The sequence below is a fragment of the Lissotriton vulgaris genome, chromosome 2_1 (genome assembly GCF_964263255.1).
Source record: "Lissotriton vulgaris chromosome 2_1, aLisVul1.2, whole genome shotgun sequence".
Lineage (NCBI taxonomy): Eukaryota > Metazoa > Chordata > Amphibia > Caudata > Salamandridae > Lissotriton > Lissotriton vulgaris.
In genome coordinates this window covers 1,325,383,405-1,325,403,170 of record NC_141687.1, presented here as the reverse complement: position 1 = coordinate 1,325,403,170, position 19,766 = coordinate 1,325,383,405, and the positions used below count along the sequence as shown (strand labels likewise).

Here is a 19,766-nt window from a genome sequence, read left to right as displayed (position 1 = left end):
TATTATATAGCCGGGTCTGGTAGCTTAGTGGACTAATGCATCCACTCCAGTGGCCTGTGCTCGTCCTCATGGTCACAGGTTAAAATCCCAGAGAGTCCACTCAGTCTCTCATCCTTTCTGGGGTCGACAAAATGAATACCATTGATTTGGGTAACAAATCTGTTTTTCGGCACCAAGCTGACCCTTTGTGGGTGAACATGCGCTTTACAAATACACGTCATGTTATTAGTGGGTAAAGCTTATTTCACACTATTTATCACATAAAAAGTCAACGTGATGCCTTATTTATTTATTTATAAAGTTTTATATAGCGCAAACTTGACCCAAGAGGGTATCAGAGTACTTTACATTTAGGATCGTTGCATTACAAGTTACATCAGATACAAGAGCATAGTAAGGTACAGTACACATAAACAATGTTTCAATAATTGGTAGGAGGGAGGGGAGGAAGGAGTAAAAGCGGGGAGAAGAGGGGGAACAAGTAGCTCATAGCCCACTATAAATGGCGATCTAAATTAGAACCCCTGAAACATTGTGCTGAAGGGGCGCTGTGGAGGATCCCTCTATTTCTCAGAGGGCTTTTGTAATGACATAGATCAACTCCTAGTAACTGACTCTTCAGCTACACAAAAGAATAACACTGCTCCGAGGTGGCCTGGCCAGCTTGGAGGAATGAGAATTGTGGCCAGGGGATATGGAGAAGTGCCAATGCTCTGTGAAGGGACTATTATTAGACATATTGCCCAACTATAAAGAGCAAATTTCGCTGCATGAACAGTAGCCTTGATAATGCCACCAAAAAGGGATTCCTATGGCTATTAACTCTCAATTGAATCAGTGCCAAAATGCCTGATCGGGTCCATAACACAGTAATCTGATTGACAAAGTGACACTAAACAAATATCTTCAATGTTCACCTGGGAATTGTAACTGTTGTGATTTAGGTTTGGGTTGCCCTATGACAAGTGGCGTGGTGTTTACTAAATGTTACTTGATATTAAAGCCCAGTCCTACCTAGAAGATAGGCCTGTTCAATATCAATGTTGGATTTTCTGTTGCTTGTGTAAAGGAGCCAGGGAATTCATTTTTCCACCCAATGCAGCAGCTTGCTTTTACAGTAGCTGTGGCTTTTCACCACAACTATGAATCATATTGGATGGATCTGTATCAGATGAACTAAAAGATCAGCGGGAGCTCAGCATTGCCCCACAACCTGGCTCAGAGCCAGCAAAGGGAAGATAAAATGCCGGCTCTGAGCCAGAGCTGTAGGGAGGGGCAGCGCGAGGCTTGGGAGGGGGGAAGGAGGAGTGCTATGTGCACTCCCTAGGTGCGCATATGTGTTTGTCCGGTTGTCTCAGGCTGGCCAAAACACACATGCACACTTAGGTTTATCCAGCCCGGCTGCATTGAACAGCTGGGTTGTAGCCAGAGACTCCCCGGTTTGAGTGGAGCATCTTTCCAGCACGCTCAGGCCAATCCCTGCACTGCTGTGCAGCACAGGGATTGGATGGAAGTCTGTCCCAGGGGCTACTGGGACCAGGAAGAGTAGAGGAGCCATGACGGAACATGGGAGGCAGCCGGTGGTTTCAGACAAGTTCTTTTTGTTTATATTGTAACTAACCCTGCCCCCGCAACCCCTTCCGTGTACTCTTCACCCGCCCCACCACCCTTTGTTTGTGGCAGCCGCCAGGGCCGGACTGGAAACCAAAACCGCCCTGGCAAAGTCCTTGGCCGCCCCCCCCGGGGGTGGAGTGGGGTTGGGGGTGCGACCGAGCTCTTTGCCGGGGCTAGTTTTCAGCCGATTTTGTTACAGGGCCGATTTTGCATAAACGGCCCTGTAACAAAAACGGCCCCCAGGGGCCTAAAACCGGCCCTCACCCTTGCAGCGCACCGGGGGGTTTGCTCGGTGCCGCAACGGCCAGTCCGGCCCTGGCGGTCGCTACTGTAAAAGATACAATAAAGGCAGCTTCCTTTTTCTTGTTGAAATATGAACTAAAGCATTGTATACCAAGAGCAAGAGTCAAGCAAAAGTAGACCCCCTTCTTGCTCCAAATGCTACAATGTAACAAAAAAGTATACAAGATACCAGTATTTGAGGCGGGCAGATGGACCACTTGCTACAGGGATGCTTAGACATGAATCTCCATCTTCATATGGGTGATTAAAAAACCCTTGTGTTTGCTTTGTTCGCCCTAAGTTGGCAGTGTGGGTCCCTTTCTCACTTTGCCACTGGATTCAAGCTATCTTTTTATGAAAACAACGGTCCTTAGGAGGAACAGCATGAACAATACAATGAAATATAGACTGGCATCAGTACTATATCAAACAATTTCAGTGCCCAGCCGGGCCTGAAAAACTTTATTCAAATATATACACAGGTAAGCAAGACCACCAGGGGGGTCAAATTCACTATATGATAGGGTACAAGCCTGCACCTATCCAGAAATCAATCAAAAAAAGGGTTCAAGAGTGGGGGATAGAAAAATAGAAAAGGAAGAGACAAAGAATATCAGGCAAGAAGGACGTGGGAGCCAACTGTCCCTTGCATTCACATCAACTTTAAGCAAGTTCGGACAGACAATTACTGTAATAAAATAAACACAATGGCAAGAATTACAGAATTGCTAAAAGTGTCGACAGCGTTTCGATCCCTGGCTCCTAGTGAACTGGGATCATCATCAGGACTTTGTGTTAAGTTGCCTGTTTTGCTATTGGAGCGCCTGTCAAGTTCTCTTTCAATGCGAGAGTCAAGGAGGGTGGTAACGTTGGCGCTGGACGAATTGAGGATGTTTCCTCAGAGACTGCGAGTCGGGACCTCAGGCTAATAGTTGTAAGTCGCTCGACTGGGTTGATGGAAATTATTCCAAGTGGGGGCGTGGGCTGAAATTAATCCACACGCTCTGTTCGAAAATCTTATCAGTCTTGCTCATGGATCGAGCAGTGATCAATCGGCAGGCTCGATGGCACTGTTCCGACGGCACGGGAATCCGGAAGTGATTTCCGCCAGGGATCGAAACGCTGTCGACACTTTTAGCAATTCTGTAATTCTTGCATTGTGTTTATTTTATTACAGTAATTGTCTGTCTGTCAAAAGGTACCTTTTGGGTTCCCTTGTTATTATTAAAAAGACTGGATTCAAGCTAGCCTGGCTGATGAAGGGTGTTACCCAGAAACCGGTCCCAGGATGCTTGTTTCTGGTTCAGGGAAGACATGGCTTGGCAGTTCGGGCTGGACTGTTTCCATGAGGCACAGAGTCAAGACTGATTTGAATATAGCTGGGTCTGAACCGAGGTGGTGAAGAGAGCTTAAGAATGATGATGGATTCAACCCAGATCTGTGACTGGGGGTGAGTGTCTGAAAAATGTCAGCACTCCGTCCAACATGCTTGTAGTAAATATTTGTTTGTACTAAAACAACAATACATTTAGCATCTGTGTACTGATTTTGGGGTTCAATACTCCATATTTGTAGCTCGAAAGAAGAGGTTCTTTTAAAGGCTTCTTCGACTTCTAAAACGCTTCCTCATTTAAAAGGTGCACCAGGCAAAAACAATGACAATGCCCCCTATTATGATTTATTTGCTGCCCCCAGGGCAGCACATTCATGTGAAAACACGAAGCTGCTGCTCTGTGTTTTCACAGTGCAGACAGCACCCACCTGCACTTTTATCGGGGAATAGAGATGTGTAGTAGCATGCAAAGGGGATGTCTGGGGGACCATAGAATCCCCTGCACCCTCTGCAGAGGGCTACTCTCTGGAGCCGCACTGACAGTGTGTCACCTTTTAAAAGGCGCACTGTCAGTGCGCCTCCTGGGGGCTTCTTTGCCTCTGCGCGCGCGTCCGTAATATGGCGCGGGCGCACAGCCAAAGGAATTCCCTCATTTGCATAGGGCACACCTCTATGCAAATGAGGAAACAATATCTGAAGGTAGCGCTGTCACTTTAAGTGCACCAGCGCTACTGGTATTAGTGAAGGGGACTCACAGGCGTCTGAGCCCTCTTCTATAATACTAAAGTGCCCTGGGAGCGCGCAAAGCAGGCGCAAACGCCTGTGCCCCAGGGGCACTTATTGTAATACAACTCCTGGAGTGTGTTGAAAGGAACTGAATATTCCAGGCTACAGCAGTTTTCTTCATTCTGTGTGAATGAGGAACACATTGTTGCTACCAGTATGCCACTGTGCATGCACAGTGGTGGCCATGATCAGCACGACGGCTTAGCATTTATATCACAAACAGCCCTAGGACAGTTCAATGTGGGACGGATACTGCCATAGACACTACACAAGTGACCTTCATGCAGTGTATATCCCTCCAGCACACCCCCTGTTGTTCACTCTCTCCTGTCCACGCCGCCCTTCTCCCTTATTTGTCTTCCTTACAACGAGTAAATGTGACTTTACCTGTGGGTGTGCAGGTCCAGTTCCACTGTGGAGGGGGACAATAAGCCACTGAGGAAGAGCCCAACTCTGAAATGAGCCGGCTTTTGCTCTATGGCCCTTAGCCGTGCTGCCGCCTATTGCCTCACTCCACCCTGTGTTTTTTTGCTCTGTGGTGGGGCACAGCACAGCCCTTTTCATTTCCTTTTCTAATAAGTCATTGGTGGTGGCCACACAGTGCCCCTACCTCAGTTTATGGGGATTTGTTTTTCTATTGAGCAGTTACACAGCTTAGACCCCTGCTCTCTCCTCTCTGGTTTGTGGTTGGGGAAGTAGTCGTGGGTAAAATGTAGGACAAGTCTGCCCCGAAATGCATGCATAACATTAAACACTTAGGACCTCATTGAGGGTGTTGTGGATTTTCTGTGGGGTAAAATGTCCACAGGTAAACAGTGACAGTACACCTTGCAGTTTTACTCTGAAGCAATTTTAATGCTCGAGACACCGTTTTTGAGGTCAGTATTGGGCATAACGCGCACATGCGGTTTACAGCACCTGAACTCTGCCTATTTTCAGAATTTAAACAAATGTACAGGTAAGTTTCGATTCAGCAAAAGCAATATGAAGAGCATTCGCCAATCTGGACATTGTCTACAGGTGTATGCCTCTTATATGCAGAGATTTAGGACTTTTCCAGGATTCACAAAGATCCTATGACGGTGGAATGGAACGGAATGCAAGTCGTAGATTGTCACACCTATTCACATCACATCAGCCACACGAATAAAGGAAAGAAGAGGCTGTTTATTTTTTGCTTCATGTCTTCCTTCACAAGGAAATTGGTTTCCCTATAGGACCTCCACGCCCCCGACACCGGCCTGCAGCTGCACGCTATATCGAGTGTTCCCTTCTTTTCCCTCCCAGGAAAGGCACTCGCTTCTGGCTTCTAGTAAATCATCTTTTTCACCCGACCCCTACACTTCGTGCTATAATGAATCTGATTACCATCATCATCATCAAGTCAACTTTATTTCGGTTTGTTAATGAACCATAAAAGTACATAACAGTTAAAAAAAGAATACATTTACAACTCATCCAATGCATTGTAGATCTCAATTAGCATATTTGCAGTAATCGGTTGACGTGCGGTTATAATATAACAATAAGGACATAACGATAGGATACAAAGCTAAGAAATTTCCTTTAAAACAGATAAAAAACTAATTATTACTAAGACGGAGCCATCCACCCACAATAAGCGGGTTACAGAAGGACTGTCTGCAGAACTACGTATCACCTGTAAGGCGTAAATGTCCTCATATCATATTTCTGTTAATTATGATCATTTAATTTATTCCCGCATTTTACCTTTGGCACAACTGAGCTCACATATTTCTGTATGAATGGTCTTAAGAACCCATGTCTGGTATTCGGAACATTAACCACTGGGTGGCAGCAAAGGGCCAAGAAAGAACTATGGGCCAGATGTAGGTAAAATAGATTTACCGATTTTTAATTACCGAATTTTACCGATTCGGTAATTAAAAATCGGTAAATCTAAGTGGTGGATATGTAGGTATTCCAGATGTGCTGGAATACCGATTCGGAAGAATTCGGTATTTACCGATTCGGTTAATACCGAATCGGTAATGCCCATTCATTCCTATGGGCTTTGAAGCCCATAGGAATGAATGGGCATTACCGATTCGGTATTCGGTAAATACCGATTTTCACAAGGGTGCAGGGGGTGTCACTTTGACACCCTCTGGCACCCCCAAAACAGGCTCGGGTGCCATGTGGCAGGCATACATGCCCTAAGGGCAGGTCTGCCTGTCACATGGTATAGGTGTGCATGCACACATGTGCATGCACACCGGAATCGGTATTTTACCATCAAATTGGATTTGATGGTAAAATACCGATTCGGTAAGGCCTCTGGGACTCTGAAGAGTCCCACCTACATCTGGGTGCCTCAGAATCGGTAAAATTACCGAATTTCTATTTTACCGAATCGGTAATTTTACCGATTCGGTAAAATAATGCCCCCTACATACCTGTCACCCATTTACCGATCGGTAACGGCCAAAATCGGCCGTTACCGCTCGGTAAATGGCCCACAAACGGCCACCTACATCTGGCCCTATGCCCCTAGGCCGCAGAGTAGATATACATTTCCATAGATGGATTTATTTGAAGACAAACTATCTCCTTTATTTCTTGAAGGCATTTCAGCTTCTTAAAGCACAATATCCAGCTCCACTAGCAACACGTGATTTACATTATTGGTGCCCGTGAAATAATGTGTGCATAGCATAATTCAGACACAAAAAGGGATTTCTGAACAAATTAAAAGGATTTTAAGTCCAAAAACGTACTCACCTTCTTGTATGAAGTTAGGGTTGATTAACTGAAAGAGAGAGGGGAAAATAAGGTGTTAGCGGATATGTATACATATATTTGTATCTTGCATATTTCAATCTTTACGATAAGGAAAGGGAGATAGTCAATTCTGGCCATATACACATAATAAATAAACTATTATCCGAGACCGGGTATTTTGCACAAATTCATGTTCTGATGTTTAACTGGTGAGATCTATGCAGGTGAAGACTCGCCTACAGATCTCCTCTGTTGCTGTCACTGCAATTTGGGCTAATTTATTTTTAATAAAGTGTGAAGTATATTGGAAAACAAATGCCCTAATGTACATTTTGATTTGATTCATCTTTACATTATATATGTGCTTCACACTCAGCGAATCTAGTCACAATTTGTGGGAACAGAACCACCTTCTGGATTTTACCACGAAATCTGACAACGCCACATGCAGTGAGGTTGAAGATGCATTCACTTATTGGCTCTCCATTATGCCCTGGGTCCACTGCTCATGTGTTAAAAAAAAGTGGTTCTGCCCCGAGTTAACAAGTTCGTCAGTTGACCCGCGTGGCCAGGACAATGTGCTCAGATTTACATAGCTAGTGTCTTTTTTATTTGCATGTTTTTGTATTTTTTTTTTACTTTTGTGCACTTTAGAGAACACATTAAGCTCTTATTACGAGTGGCTTGGTAAATGGGCCGCAATTTCCCATCCTCTGGAGTGATGTTATTTAGGGGTCGCGCCTGCATACCTAGGTTCGCCTCTTGCGACCCTTGCACTGTCCCTGTGACCCCTGGCCTAAGAGATGATAAGGGCAGTCTTAGAAACAGAAGTTAAACAAAGCTCAAATAAGCCTGGTTTACTTTCTGTGCCCTATAGCTTCACCGTGTATCTAGGTATCGCCTATAGCCCCAGGACATGTGAAGGGAGCATGAAATGCAGGAGAATGGGTGTGGCAGGGGGGCTGTTATTAATTTCTGAAATCCATACAAATATAAATGAATCCAGAAAATCAAACATTAACATCCATACAGAAAATTCTAGAAAGAATAAACCAGTGATTTCATATGAAAAAAAGATTTGGGTACCAAATGTGAAAAATATTTCTCTCCACACACTCGTCATATTCTCACATCCTTACACACAAATATGTCTCATTACATCGCAACGCATTACATGGCGTGCTTTTACAACGAGGTCATTACAATAACAGCATTGTTAGTACGCAATGCATTTACATCGCAAGTCATTACTACGACTTGCACTAGGGGGCGCGCTGGACTTAGGAATAGTATTAATTACAATTCCTACTCCAGTTTGCGCAACAGTAGTGAAGGTGTTTGTTGGAATTAATTTCCAATACCTCAGCGCCTCCTAGTGCAAGTCGCTGTAATGACTTGCGATGTAAATGCATCGCGTAGTAACAAAGCGGTTGTTGTAATGATCGCGTTGTAATAGTATCACAATGTAATGACAGCGTTGTACACGCTGTTTCCCTTACACACATTCATGCAAGTGCTTCTGGTTAGATATCCAAGGAAGATGAAATTCGTTTTGTCTATGAACAGGCAGGACTTATACACAGGGTAACATCATTTGGTACAACTTGGTATAGTGGTCTGAAATCTGTAAATGACAAAAAATGAAAATGACATTTTTTTAGCAATACATGATGATTGTCAGACTTTTATTCATCAGCTTTTTGCCCAAGGGGCCTATATATATATATTTGACAGTGTCCATCTGTAGATGGACAACAAGCCATCGTCTTTGGTCATCATGAGCTTGGGATACTTCATAGAGAAGAAGAACAAGTTACTTACCTTCGGTAACGATGAACAGGTTACTTGCCTTCGGTAATGATATATCTGTAAGAGACATAAATTACTTATAGATTCCTTACCTTGTGAAAAGTACACCCAGGGGTCAGACTGGATCCGGCGAATTTTTTCGTCAGCAGTACCCCTGCACTTTGAAAGGTGGCGTCGGTCGGCTCAGCGTTCATCGTTGGCGTCGTGTTCGCCGGGATGACGTCGCGGCAGCTACTTAGACACCGCCCTTGCCCGCTGACGTCAGTTCTGTACAGGACATCCACGCCAGAAATGCAGAGCCATGCAAGACACTGATGCGCAAAACTAGGGCCCTGAAAGGAAATCCTTAACCCTAGAAGTCAGTTCACAGAAAGGGGAGGATGGGTGTGGTGGTAAGTGTAGGAAGGTGGAATCTGATTATATATGGTTACCCCCACCTTTTTCCTGGTTTTTTGCTGGTTTTCGACTTAGTTGGACTGGGACCCTGCTATTCAGGGCCCCAGTCTATCTGCTTTACCTATAAAACTGATACCATGTACTTTAGGTACATACCAGATTGGTTACTGGGTCACCCTTGTGAGCCCCTGTATAGTGTACCATAGGTACCCAGGGCATAGGTGCAACCTAGGCCTACCAGGGGCTGCAGCATGTATTGTGCCACCCCTGGTTTGCCTTCCAAACTAACACCACAGATCTGTTCACACAGCCTGGGTAAGGTGGTGTAATCACCACTTACTTAGATATAGTATACCTATATCTATATATACATATAGACACATATGCACCTATAAGTCACTCCTATGGCAGGCCTTACGAATCCTGGAGGCAGAGTGCTTGGTTTTATGTGAGAGGGTGCCCTAGCATGAGCTGAGCCCCTCTGCAGCTTTTGGAATGCTTTCCAGACACTGCCTGGAGCACAGTAGGTGCTCCATGCATTTCCCAGTTCAACCCGGTTGCTGGGGCACTCTGCCCCAGCTCTGGCGCGAAACTGGACAAAGGGAAATGGGTGTAACCACCCCCTTCCCAGGTCCACCCATAGGAGGGACCTTAAGGGTAGTCCAGCCCCTAAACTCTGCATAAGTATTGGAGCTGTGTCTCTAGGACTTTAGATTACTCTGGATGAAACTCTGAAACATAAATCCTGGACCTTCGACATTCCATTTCGACTGGAAGACGGAAGGCATCTCCCTTGTGGTCAAGGAGTTACCACCCTGTTCAAACAGGCACCAACAGCAACTTTGCCAGTCTGCATTTTCGAGGCTCCCGCCGGATCCTGAAGAATCTGCGACACAGTACATTGACTTCCAGACATCTCTGACCCCGACCCACATCTACAGCAAAGTTAAAGCATGTGGTGGACACGAGAGACGTAGGACCGGAACTCTTGGACATCCTTCATTTTTCAAGCTGCACTCCTTCTACGAGGTATCTCGAAGTTGTGCTTTGGGGTGCTTGAAGCCCCAGCCCCGAGCACCATTTGCACCGAAGCACACGCCCCCACACTCCACGAGTGTCCCGTGGGCCCCGCTTTTGCATTTGAGCTCGACGTGTCTTCCCGGTTCCTTGCCCTTTGGCTAGTGAGCCCCCCGGAAGACTTTTCTTTACAACAAACTTGCTTTCCTGGTTTCTCCAGGCTTGCTCCAGCTTCCCTGCAAAGGAGAAGCGCCACAGACCTTGCTGGTCTGTAACAGAGCCAATCTCGACATCCTGCGTGGGTTGCGGTTGCCAAGGCTTGTTGGGTCCAATACGGATACCAACACCGCAGTCAACTAGATCCGTCGTAGGACAGCTCGAATCCAGCGCCTGGTCATCGTCAATGCCTCCTGGACCTCGTGGCTGAAGAGACAAGCTCGACTTCTTCACTTGAAATCACCCGACATCGCCTGGTTCCTTCCTGGTACTTTCCTGGTCTCTGGCTAGTGACCCAGACTCTGTCCCTTCAGCTTTCAGGTACTACAGATCTTTGATCCACCCTTGGATCCACCCAGACACTTTTCCTCTGGTCGCCTGCAGCACTTCTTTGCAGCTCTCCATTGGAAACGACGACAAAACCCGACAGGAAAAGACAACTATGCACCCGGCTTCCCTGGGAGCGGTATTGTGAGGCCCCTAGGGCATAACGTATACTGTGCAACTTATCGTATATTAACTCAGTGACTTGTATTGTATTTTTACCTCTGACCTCATAAAGAGTGCAGAGAGGTTGTGTTTAGAATAAATACATATATATTTGATATATACCTTGTGTGGTGTCCTTTCATTTGGTACTCAAGGGATTATAATTGGTAAAACAACTTGCTTAATACGCTCTCTGAAGTCTTAGCCTGATGACTGCTGGTCCATGCTACCACTAGGATAGCTTTCTATAAGGTTGACTTTACAACCACTATCAATAAGGGTCGATTAGACTGGTGCAAGGTGCCCACTAGAACTAGTGGACATCATATGCCAGGCTAACTTCTCACAGTAAGGAATCTATAACTAATCTATGTCTCTTACAGATATATTGTTAACAAAGGTAAGTAACTTGTTCATCTGAAAGAGACAGTTATAGATTCCTTACATTCTGAATAGATACCCCAGCAATACCAAACCCGGAGATGGGTCTGCGAACCAAGTTCACACCAGAAAGTCCTGGAGAACATCGGCCAAAAAAGCTGTCTCTCCGTACTTGGCTGTCCAGGCAGTAGTGCTTCGTGAATGTGTGCAGAGATGCCCCAGTCACTGCATGACAGACGTTGTTGAGGGGGACTCCCCGTTCCAAAGCAGTGGTAGCTGCCATTGCCCTGATGGAATGAGTGTTCAGCCCCACAGGACGCTCCTTCTTTGCCAAAGAACAGCAAGCTTTGATACACAAATCGACCCATCTAGAGATGGTCCGTTTGTGTATGGCCCAACCTTTTTTAGTGCCCACATAGCCAACAAAGAGCTGGTCATCTACCCGGAATGGTTTTGGGCGATCCAAGTAGAAGGAAAGCACACGTTTTGGATCCAGATTGTGGAGCCTCTCTTTCTCCTTAGGAGGATGCGGAAAGAAGGTGGGCAAAGTTATAGTTTGAGCAATGTGGAAGGAATAACCACCTTGGGAAGAAAGATTGGACGAGTTCGAAGTACAACCTTGTCTGGATGAACAGCCAGAAATAGATGTTTTGAAGAAAGAGCTTGGAGCTCACTAACCCTGCATGCAGAGGTGATGGCAACCAGAAAAGCAGTCTTTAAAGTCAGAAGCCTAAGAGGACAGTTATGTAGTGGCTCAAAGGGAGTGCACATAAGATAGGTTAGAACTAGGTTCAAGTCCCACTGGGGCATTACGAAGAGAATTAGGACAAAGAAGATGAGTAATGCCCTTAAGGAAGCGATTTACAACAGGGGACTTGAAAAGAGAAGGCTGATCAGGAAGCCTAAGGAAGGCTTTTATGGCAGAGAGGTAGCCCTTTAGAGTGTCCAGAGGAGAGCCCTGCTGGGCCAAAGAAAGGAGGAACAAGAGAACCTCAGAAAGAGGGGCAGAAAGGGGATCAACAGCCTTTGGTGCACCATGCCACAAATGTGTTCCATCTGCAGGTGTATACTGTCTTAGTAGAGGGACGAATGACTACCAAGATAACATCACAGACTTCGGGAGGAAGGTTGCCGTTCAATCTCCATGCAAGGAGGTGGAGGCTGAACAGGTTCGGGTGGAGGACTGTCCCCTGCTGCTGCAACAGAAGATCCTCCCGAAGAGGCAGTCGGATTGGAGGATAGATGGCCATGTGTAGCAGCTCAGGACACCAAACTCTTCATGCCCAATCCGGAGCCACCAGGATGACTTGGGCCTGGTCGCGCTTGATCTTCTTCAGCACTCTGGGCAGAAGTGGTATAGGCGGTATAGAAGACTGCAACTCCACTTGCGATGAAAAGTGTTGCCTATCGAGTGCCGCTTTGGGAATTCCAATGCGCAGAATTGCTGACATTGCGTGTTCTCTTCAGTGGTGAATAGATCTAACGAAGGGTCTCCCCACTGCTGAAAGGGACCTTGCAACACCTCCGAGTGAAGACCCCATTTATGATCCATCATACACCTGGGGCTGAGTTTGTCCGCCCTGGCGTTCAGAGAACCTGCCAGGTGTTGAACCACCAAGGATATGCCCTGATGTTCCAGCCATGTCCAGAGACGGAGCACTTCTTGACATAGGGTCCACGACCCCACCCGCCCTCTTTGTTGCAGTACCACATGGCGGTGGTGTTGTCTGTGAACACCTGCACTACTCTTTCCCGGACAGAGGGAATGAATGCTTTTAGTGCAAGATGGATCGCCCGAAGCTCCAGAAGGTTGATGTGGAGCCCGAAATCCGCCAGAGACCAGAGACCTCTGATCCTCGCCTCGCCCATGTGGCCCCAACCACCCCAGAAGTGATGCATCCGTCACCACTGTGAACTCTGGTTGGGGAAGGGAGAGGGATCTGCCGTTGACCCAATCTTGGTTCGTTAGCCATTGTCTTGCAGTGCCCTCTGAGATCTAAACGCAATCTGACAGATTCCCCTGATGCTGTGTCCACTGGAACTTCAGGTCCCACTGCAGAGCCCGCATATGCCACCTGGCATGATCCACCAGCAAGATACAGGAGGCCATCAGGCCCAGTAGCCGCAGGGTCACCCTGACCGAAACCCAGGATAGAGGCTGAAAGATCGGAATCATAGCCCGAATATCCCAGACTCGCTGCTCGGGAGGATAGACCCAAAACGGTAGTGTCCAGAACCGCTCCGATGAAGAGGAGCTTCTGAGAGGGAGTCAGGTTTGACTTCGGCAAATTGATAGAGAATCCCAGCAAATGCAGGAGGTCCGCCGTAGTCTGGGGGTAAGAGCCGACAGCCTGGGGCAAGCCCGCCTTCAACTGCCAGTCATCGAGATAGGGGAAGACTGGAACCCCTGATCAGCGCAGATGAGCTGGGACCACTGCAATCAGCTTTGTGCACACCCGAGGGGTGCTGGTAAGGGAGCAGGGTACACTAAAATTGCTTGTGGCCTACCGTGAACCGCAAATAGCGCCAGTGGGCCGGCAGGGCTGGGATGTGAAAATAGGCGTCCTGCAAGTCTAACACCACCATCCAGTCTCCAGGGTCGAGTGCAGAAGGACCTGAGCTAGCGTCTGCATTTTGAACTTCTCCTTCCGGAGGAAGTGGTTGGTCCCTCTGATCCAAGATAGGCCGCAAGCCTTTGTCCTTCTGGGGATCTAGAAAGTAGTGGGAATAGCAACCAGGACCTGCTTCTGGTGCAGGAACTCGCTCGATGGCTCCCTTGGCCAAGAGAGCCGTAACTTCCTGTTGGAGAAGGGCCATATGATCCTCCGACATCCAATGGTACTGAGGTGGCATGGCTGGGGGTGTAGTCTCGAAGGGGAAGGAGTAGCCCCTTCTGACTATTTGCAAAACCCACCTGAACGATGTGCTGGTGCACCTATGGGGGAGGTGATGGCGAATCCAGACGTTCACTGGCGATTGGTGGCCCTGAAAGGTCGGACTAGGAGGGTTTGGAGGCTGCTGCAGAGGGGGAGGTGGTGAACTGGCCCACACGCTGGCCTCCAGACCCATGACAGTGGGTCCCACGTCCCCAGCCACACAAGGGCTGAACAGCTTGGGCCGGCCTGTGGATCTGGGGGGAGCGTGGCGGGGCACCCCTTCCGTAGCCACGAAAGGGGTGAACATTAGACTACGCAGGGTAGGTGGAGAGGCCCAGGTACTTGGCCGTTGCCCATGAGTCAATGAAGCGCTCTAGCGCGTTGTCTGCTTTGTCGCCAAACAGGCGACGGCCATCAAAGGGCATGTCAATAAGGGTAATTTGGATATCCCAGGAAAAGCCAGTCTACCTCAGCCAGGCATAGCGTCAAAGGGGTTGGAGCTCCAGAAACCAAACTCTCCTTCGAGATTATGTCCCCAATAAAACAGAGAGCTTGGAACTGTCTCTGCAAAACAGCATATCTACAGCAATGCATGTCTCACAAAAAAGTGCTACAGAGGTGCAGCGACGTCACCTCCGCCCTGACAGAACCAGGCTGGCTGTCGTTCCAAGACTGCACTGTCTTCGAGATTTGCTGCGTCACACACAGCCCCCCTCGACCTCTTCACCAGGTACAAATATGCAACACTGGGGCCACAAGTGTGTTGCCGGACTGGAAGTGCACAAAAGGAAACTGCAGAGGGCGAGCCTTCTCCAGCAACAAGCCTAGAATCTGTAAAAAACATGTTCATGTGTTTCAGGATTGCGCATTGCTCCTGCAAACCAGATTGGAGGTGAAGACAGTCCTCTTGAAAAACCATGTCACCCATGACAGATGAGTTGCTTCTCAGTTCCCACCGCCCAGCAGGCTCAACACCTTCCTACTCCCTGGAATACAGTACACAAGCTTGAATCCGCTCATTAGACCTTGAGTTGCAACACTCTGCGGCTCCCCAGCTAGGGTTGAGCCGCAAAATATCTCAATAGTCAAGTCACAGAATAATAAAGACAAAAAATGTATATTAAAGGGACTGCTGGAAATGTCATTTTCAGTTTAGCATATCTAATAGTATCTTTCTCCACCTCTTGATCTGGATGTGTTTGACACCAGTCATCTGTTCGTCTCTCCTCACTCTTCAGGTTCTCAAAGTATATTGTTTGTGTATATAGCAAAACATATAACGTCTCAAGATTAATAAACAAAGCGTGTTATTCTTGAAAAGAGGCTGCACCACGATTCAGCCATTCCTTAACACCTTAAGTGCTGCGCCCGTCCAACGGCCGACGGCACCACTACCTCGGGAGTGCTGCCGTCGGCCGTTGGACGTTCCAACTGCACCTGCGCAATGGAACGTCCAGCACTGGAGCTGGACGTTCCATAGCTGCTAAGGTGTTAAAAAGCTACAATAAGTAAACCTTAAGTTGACATTTAATTATGGGCTTTTTTTCAAAATGTAGCCCATCTAAAATTGAAAAGTACATTTAGATAGATGCAGTGCACAGTAAAGGAGCAAAGGTTGAACAGTACTTCCTATATAATGTTTCAAGGAATAGGAAAGCTGAGTTACTTCCTGGAATTCTGTAATACTTTCATTGTAACCTCTCATCCATAAATGGAAGATTGGTAGAGAAGCAACAAAATAAAAACAGTATTCGTTGACATCAGAGCACATATAAAATGGTGCCATTGCAGGTAGCTGTACACCCATTCAATAGTGTAGTTGCAGCAACAATTAAGGGTATTTAAAGTGAGTAAGCCCATAGTATGCATAGTTATCGCTCTCAGTATGTAGGCTGTGCAGAGTGCTCACTCCCTCCAGAGATCCAAACCCGCATTAGGAGGAAAAGTCACAACTACACAAAACCAGCGCTCTACGCGCCACTCTTCATGGACAGCTCACCTCCTGACAAGCCCAAGTAGGTGGGTGAGCCACTACTGCACAGAAGCTGCAGTCTCTGTGCAGCAGTTCACTCTCTCCACATGCTCACGTCTCTTTACGTAGCCAAGGGTTTACTACATAGAGTTAAGTATGGTAGTAATGCTTTACATTGAGAAAACCTTGGAAACATACTGAAAAAATAAAGGGTTAAAGTCATGTTATAGTTCGATCTGGTAGAAATGTCTTACTATACATAAAAAAACCTAGGCACTGAAAAAACAAGGTTAAAGTGAGGTTATAGTTAGAAGAAAATATCACTTAAAAAAAAACACACAGCTAATTGCCCCAACATTTCAATCAATGGCTTGGAAGGCTGCTGTCTATTTTTAATCTAGAAAAGGGGGTGTATGAAAGGAAGGGCCCGAGGGCTAGAAAATGAGGCAAATGTATCTTGGCCCCGATTTATAGTTGGAAAAAAGACCGGGCGGTAGGCTACAGCCGATTATGTAACTATGAATGTTTGCACTTTAAGTATGCCGTATGATATCAATTGTTGCTTTTAAATTGATGGCATCCGAATCCCTAAGGTCCTATTATATAACATTGCATTGTATCTATTACCTTTTTTTGTTCGCTGAACCTCCTCATGAATTATATTTGTATTTTTTTCTATATGATGGTATTGATAAAAAAATAAAAAAACAGCTAAGCAGAGATAACTATAACTTACTCTGCTTATGACCTCAAATAGTACATCAAACATGACATGTTAAGGGACATCATTAAATATTAGAAACATTCAGATAAAGTTGGCCTCAACACACCACACCACCGTGGGAAAATCATCACTATTAACCTAATGTTGTCTAACAAGCAATCTGAATAGGCTGAGCTCAATGAAAAACAGCACACCCATCTATACACACAACACACTTCATTTGCACATTAACTAATATGAACCATTACAAACATAGACACTGAACACATCTCCACTCACCATGCACTATAAAGCAAAAACACAGCACACAACTGTGGCATGGAAATTTGAGAACCAGAGGACGACACTCAGATTAAGACAGTGCTGTAGTGTCATAGGAATGGTTGATAGTTGCCACTGGAATCACGTGGCAGGGGAAGCCCAAATTATGCAGCAGGGATGAGTAAATTATGCATTAAGAAAAGGCAAATTATGCAGCGTATTGTGGAACATTTGGTAAGAGTATTACTTCATTATTTTGATATTTGTCCACCTGTTAATACTCTATGGGCATAGGTGGCACTTCATTAGTGCTAGTTTAACACCCAAATATTTAAAAAATCAAAAAAAGGTGACTAATCAAGCTTTACATAGTGCCTTCCACACTGAGGCAACATGTGTTGCTGCGTTTTTTAGTGACTTTTAAACCATTGGACCTAGTATTTTTTTTGGTTCAAATCTGCAGATTATGCAGCAGATGATGGATTATGTAGCAAATGTGGCAAACCCATATATATGCACATAACACTGTGGCTGCACAATAGCATAATTCCACTGGCTCTGGCTATACCCCTGCTGCTAACGTAACAAAGTATACCAGGGTACATTGTGTAACTAATTAGTCCAGTTGCTCTTTCCAAAGTGGAGTAAAGGAGATGTTGAAGGGACACTAGTTTCTTGGTCCACTGGCAAGGACTAGGGTGTAGCAAGTGGCTACTCAAGCTTTCTCTCCATTGGCAGTCCTGTTTGAAAGGTTTTTTCTTTGCGTTCTGAGACTTGAAGCAATATATATCACAACAAGACTATGAGCCCCAGAATGCAAAGAAAAAACCTTTCCCGAATGACCTATTCGCACAAGGATCTGGGAATCTTAAAACTCCTCATGTCGAGATTTCTCATCACTATCCATTTTATACATCATTGCGTAACAAAACTTAAGGTACGTGGAGGGCCCCCTTCTGATTCAATCAGGAGCTCTCCGGCCAGAGTACTGAGCTGAGGGGGGCCCCCTGGAGCTTGCCCTCCACACCACAGGGGCTGAGGGGGGTCTGTGTTATACCACTGATGTCACACTACACCAATTCGTATGCTCCTGAGCTTGTCCCCCTGGTTTCCCAGACAGTCTTTTTGGCAAGATCAAATCCTGATTACCTGCAGCTCCCAAAGGCCATCCTCCCCAGTCAACTAAAGGCTTCTCGGATTCACCACTTCCCACATTTTACATTTTCAGAGGCCCCCTGGAAAAACCCTTTACCTGCCCCTGTGTCACCATAAGATATCAAGCGACAGAGAAGGCGTGCTGATCTGTAGGGCAACAGTACAATTTGTTGTTGGCTGGAGGTGATCGGGTTTGAATGGTAGGAAGTGTTTCATAATTAACTACTGCCCATAAATCATTCTGTATCTGGCACTGAATTTAATAGCTGGCATTAAGTGTTTAAAAAAGACTGCAGCCAAATGAGAATTCTACTAAATCCCAGAACAGCATTCTGCAGTCGGGATATGCACTTGAAGGCGAGAACCTTTCCAACTCTCAATGAAACAAGCCACACTGTTAGCAAACACTTGTATTGCAAGAATTTGCCGTTCCTGCAAAAGCTAAGCTACAATCTCCCCATACCTAATACTTCATTAATTGTCCTCATTTCTTGTAAGATGTAAGGACAGGCTTTAGGTAATAGGCAATTCCTGTAATACATGCTGTGTGAAACTACTTGGTCAGCTGAAAATCATTAATAAAAATAAAAAAAACTAATTTTAAAAGGAGCTATTATGCAACCAGGGGTAATGAGTTTTTTTTACATGGATTAGCACTAGACGTATCATAGTCCTTTTTTATTAAATTTTTTAGCCATGCTGCAATACATCATGGCAGAAATCATTGTCAAAGTCGGAATGCCCATTCTGTACAGCATGAACACAAAGAAATGGCAAGACCTGTTGGTTTTGCCAGTGCTTGTTAGGTCTCGGCACAAAACCCCTGTGATTCTGAGCTAATCAGTTAATTTCCCCATGTGTGAAAAAGTCACATTTGGGAAAAATCCCATCTCATAAAGAAAGCAATTACACCCATGTCTTAGTGAAAATACATATGAAAGCAGATAACATCTCTTACAATAAAAGCAGATGCCATCTGTTGTCAAAAGAAACATCCATTTCAAAGGTGCAAAGGGCTTCTTTGAAGTGTGTGTAAGAGGGAAACAGTTATAAATGGCATGAAGTTCAACAAGGGCAACTGGGAAGAAGAAAAAATAATAGCTTCTCAATCGGCAGAAAGTAAGTCACATTGAAGCCAGCAAATGTTACGCAATCGGTAGGCTGCAAGTCCCTTGTTGTATACAACATCTCTAGCAAGCAAAGGTTGGCTGGCCTCCTTTCAGTTGCAGACAGAAATACTCAGGTTGTTAAACTGCTGAAAGCTTTGCCTAGACAATATTGTGTGTTAAAAAATGATAGAATTTTGCAACAATAATGCTACACAACGTGGCATATTATACTGCATAATTTCTCGGTTATGTTATGGTATTTAATCAATCTAAAGCTGTAATACTGTTTCTGTAGGGGTAAAAGCCTTTGTCCTTTTTCAGCTTGATATGGATGGCACTGTGCTAATCCTATGCTTAAAAACTCTGCTAGAAAAGCAGACATTTGCGTTGAGAAGATTCAGTGCATCGGCTTGCTGGTGTTATAGGGTGCTCCATACAAAGTGAATTACCCAGAGTTACCTGCATCTTTTTTGCATATATGACTGGCGGTCCTCAGTGGATATTTAGAGTTGGGTGTGATTTAAAAAAGAAGAGCATTATTTTGGTTGGCTGATAACTTTGACTAGTTTGACGAATCTTCACAAAACTTGACAAAAACAAAAAA

At 45.6% G+C, this 19,766-nt stretch overlaps 1 protein-coding gene across 5 annotated transcripts in view; it reads right to left on the bottom strand.

Annotated features, from left to right (window-relative positions):
* KALRN (kalirin RhoGEF kinase) overlaps nucleotides 1-19,766 on the bottom strand; it is a 1,626,736-nt gene that overhangs the window by 34,166 nt on the left and 1,572,804 nt on the right. For all 5 annotated transcript variants that reach the window (XM_086957084.1, XM_086957086.1, XM_086957088.1 and 2 more), the window contains one exon: nucleotides 6,758-6,785. In XM_086957084.1, the coding sequence (XP_086813210.1) occupies nucleotides 6,758-6,785 (28 nt within the window). The remainder of the gene's footprint in view (nucleotides 1-6,757; nucleotides 6,786-19,766) is intronic.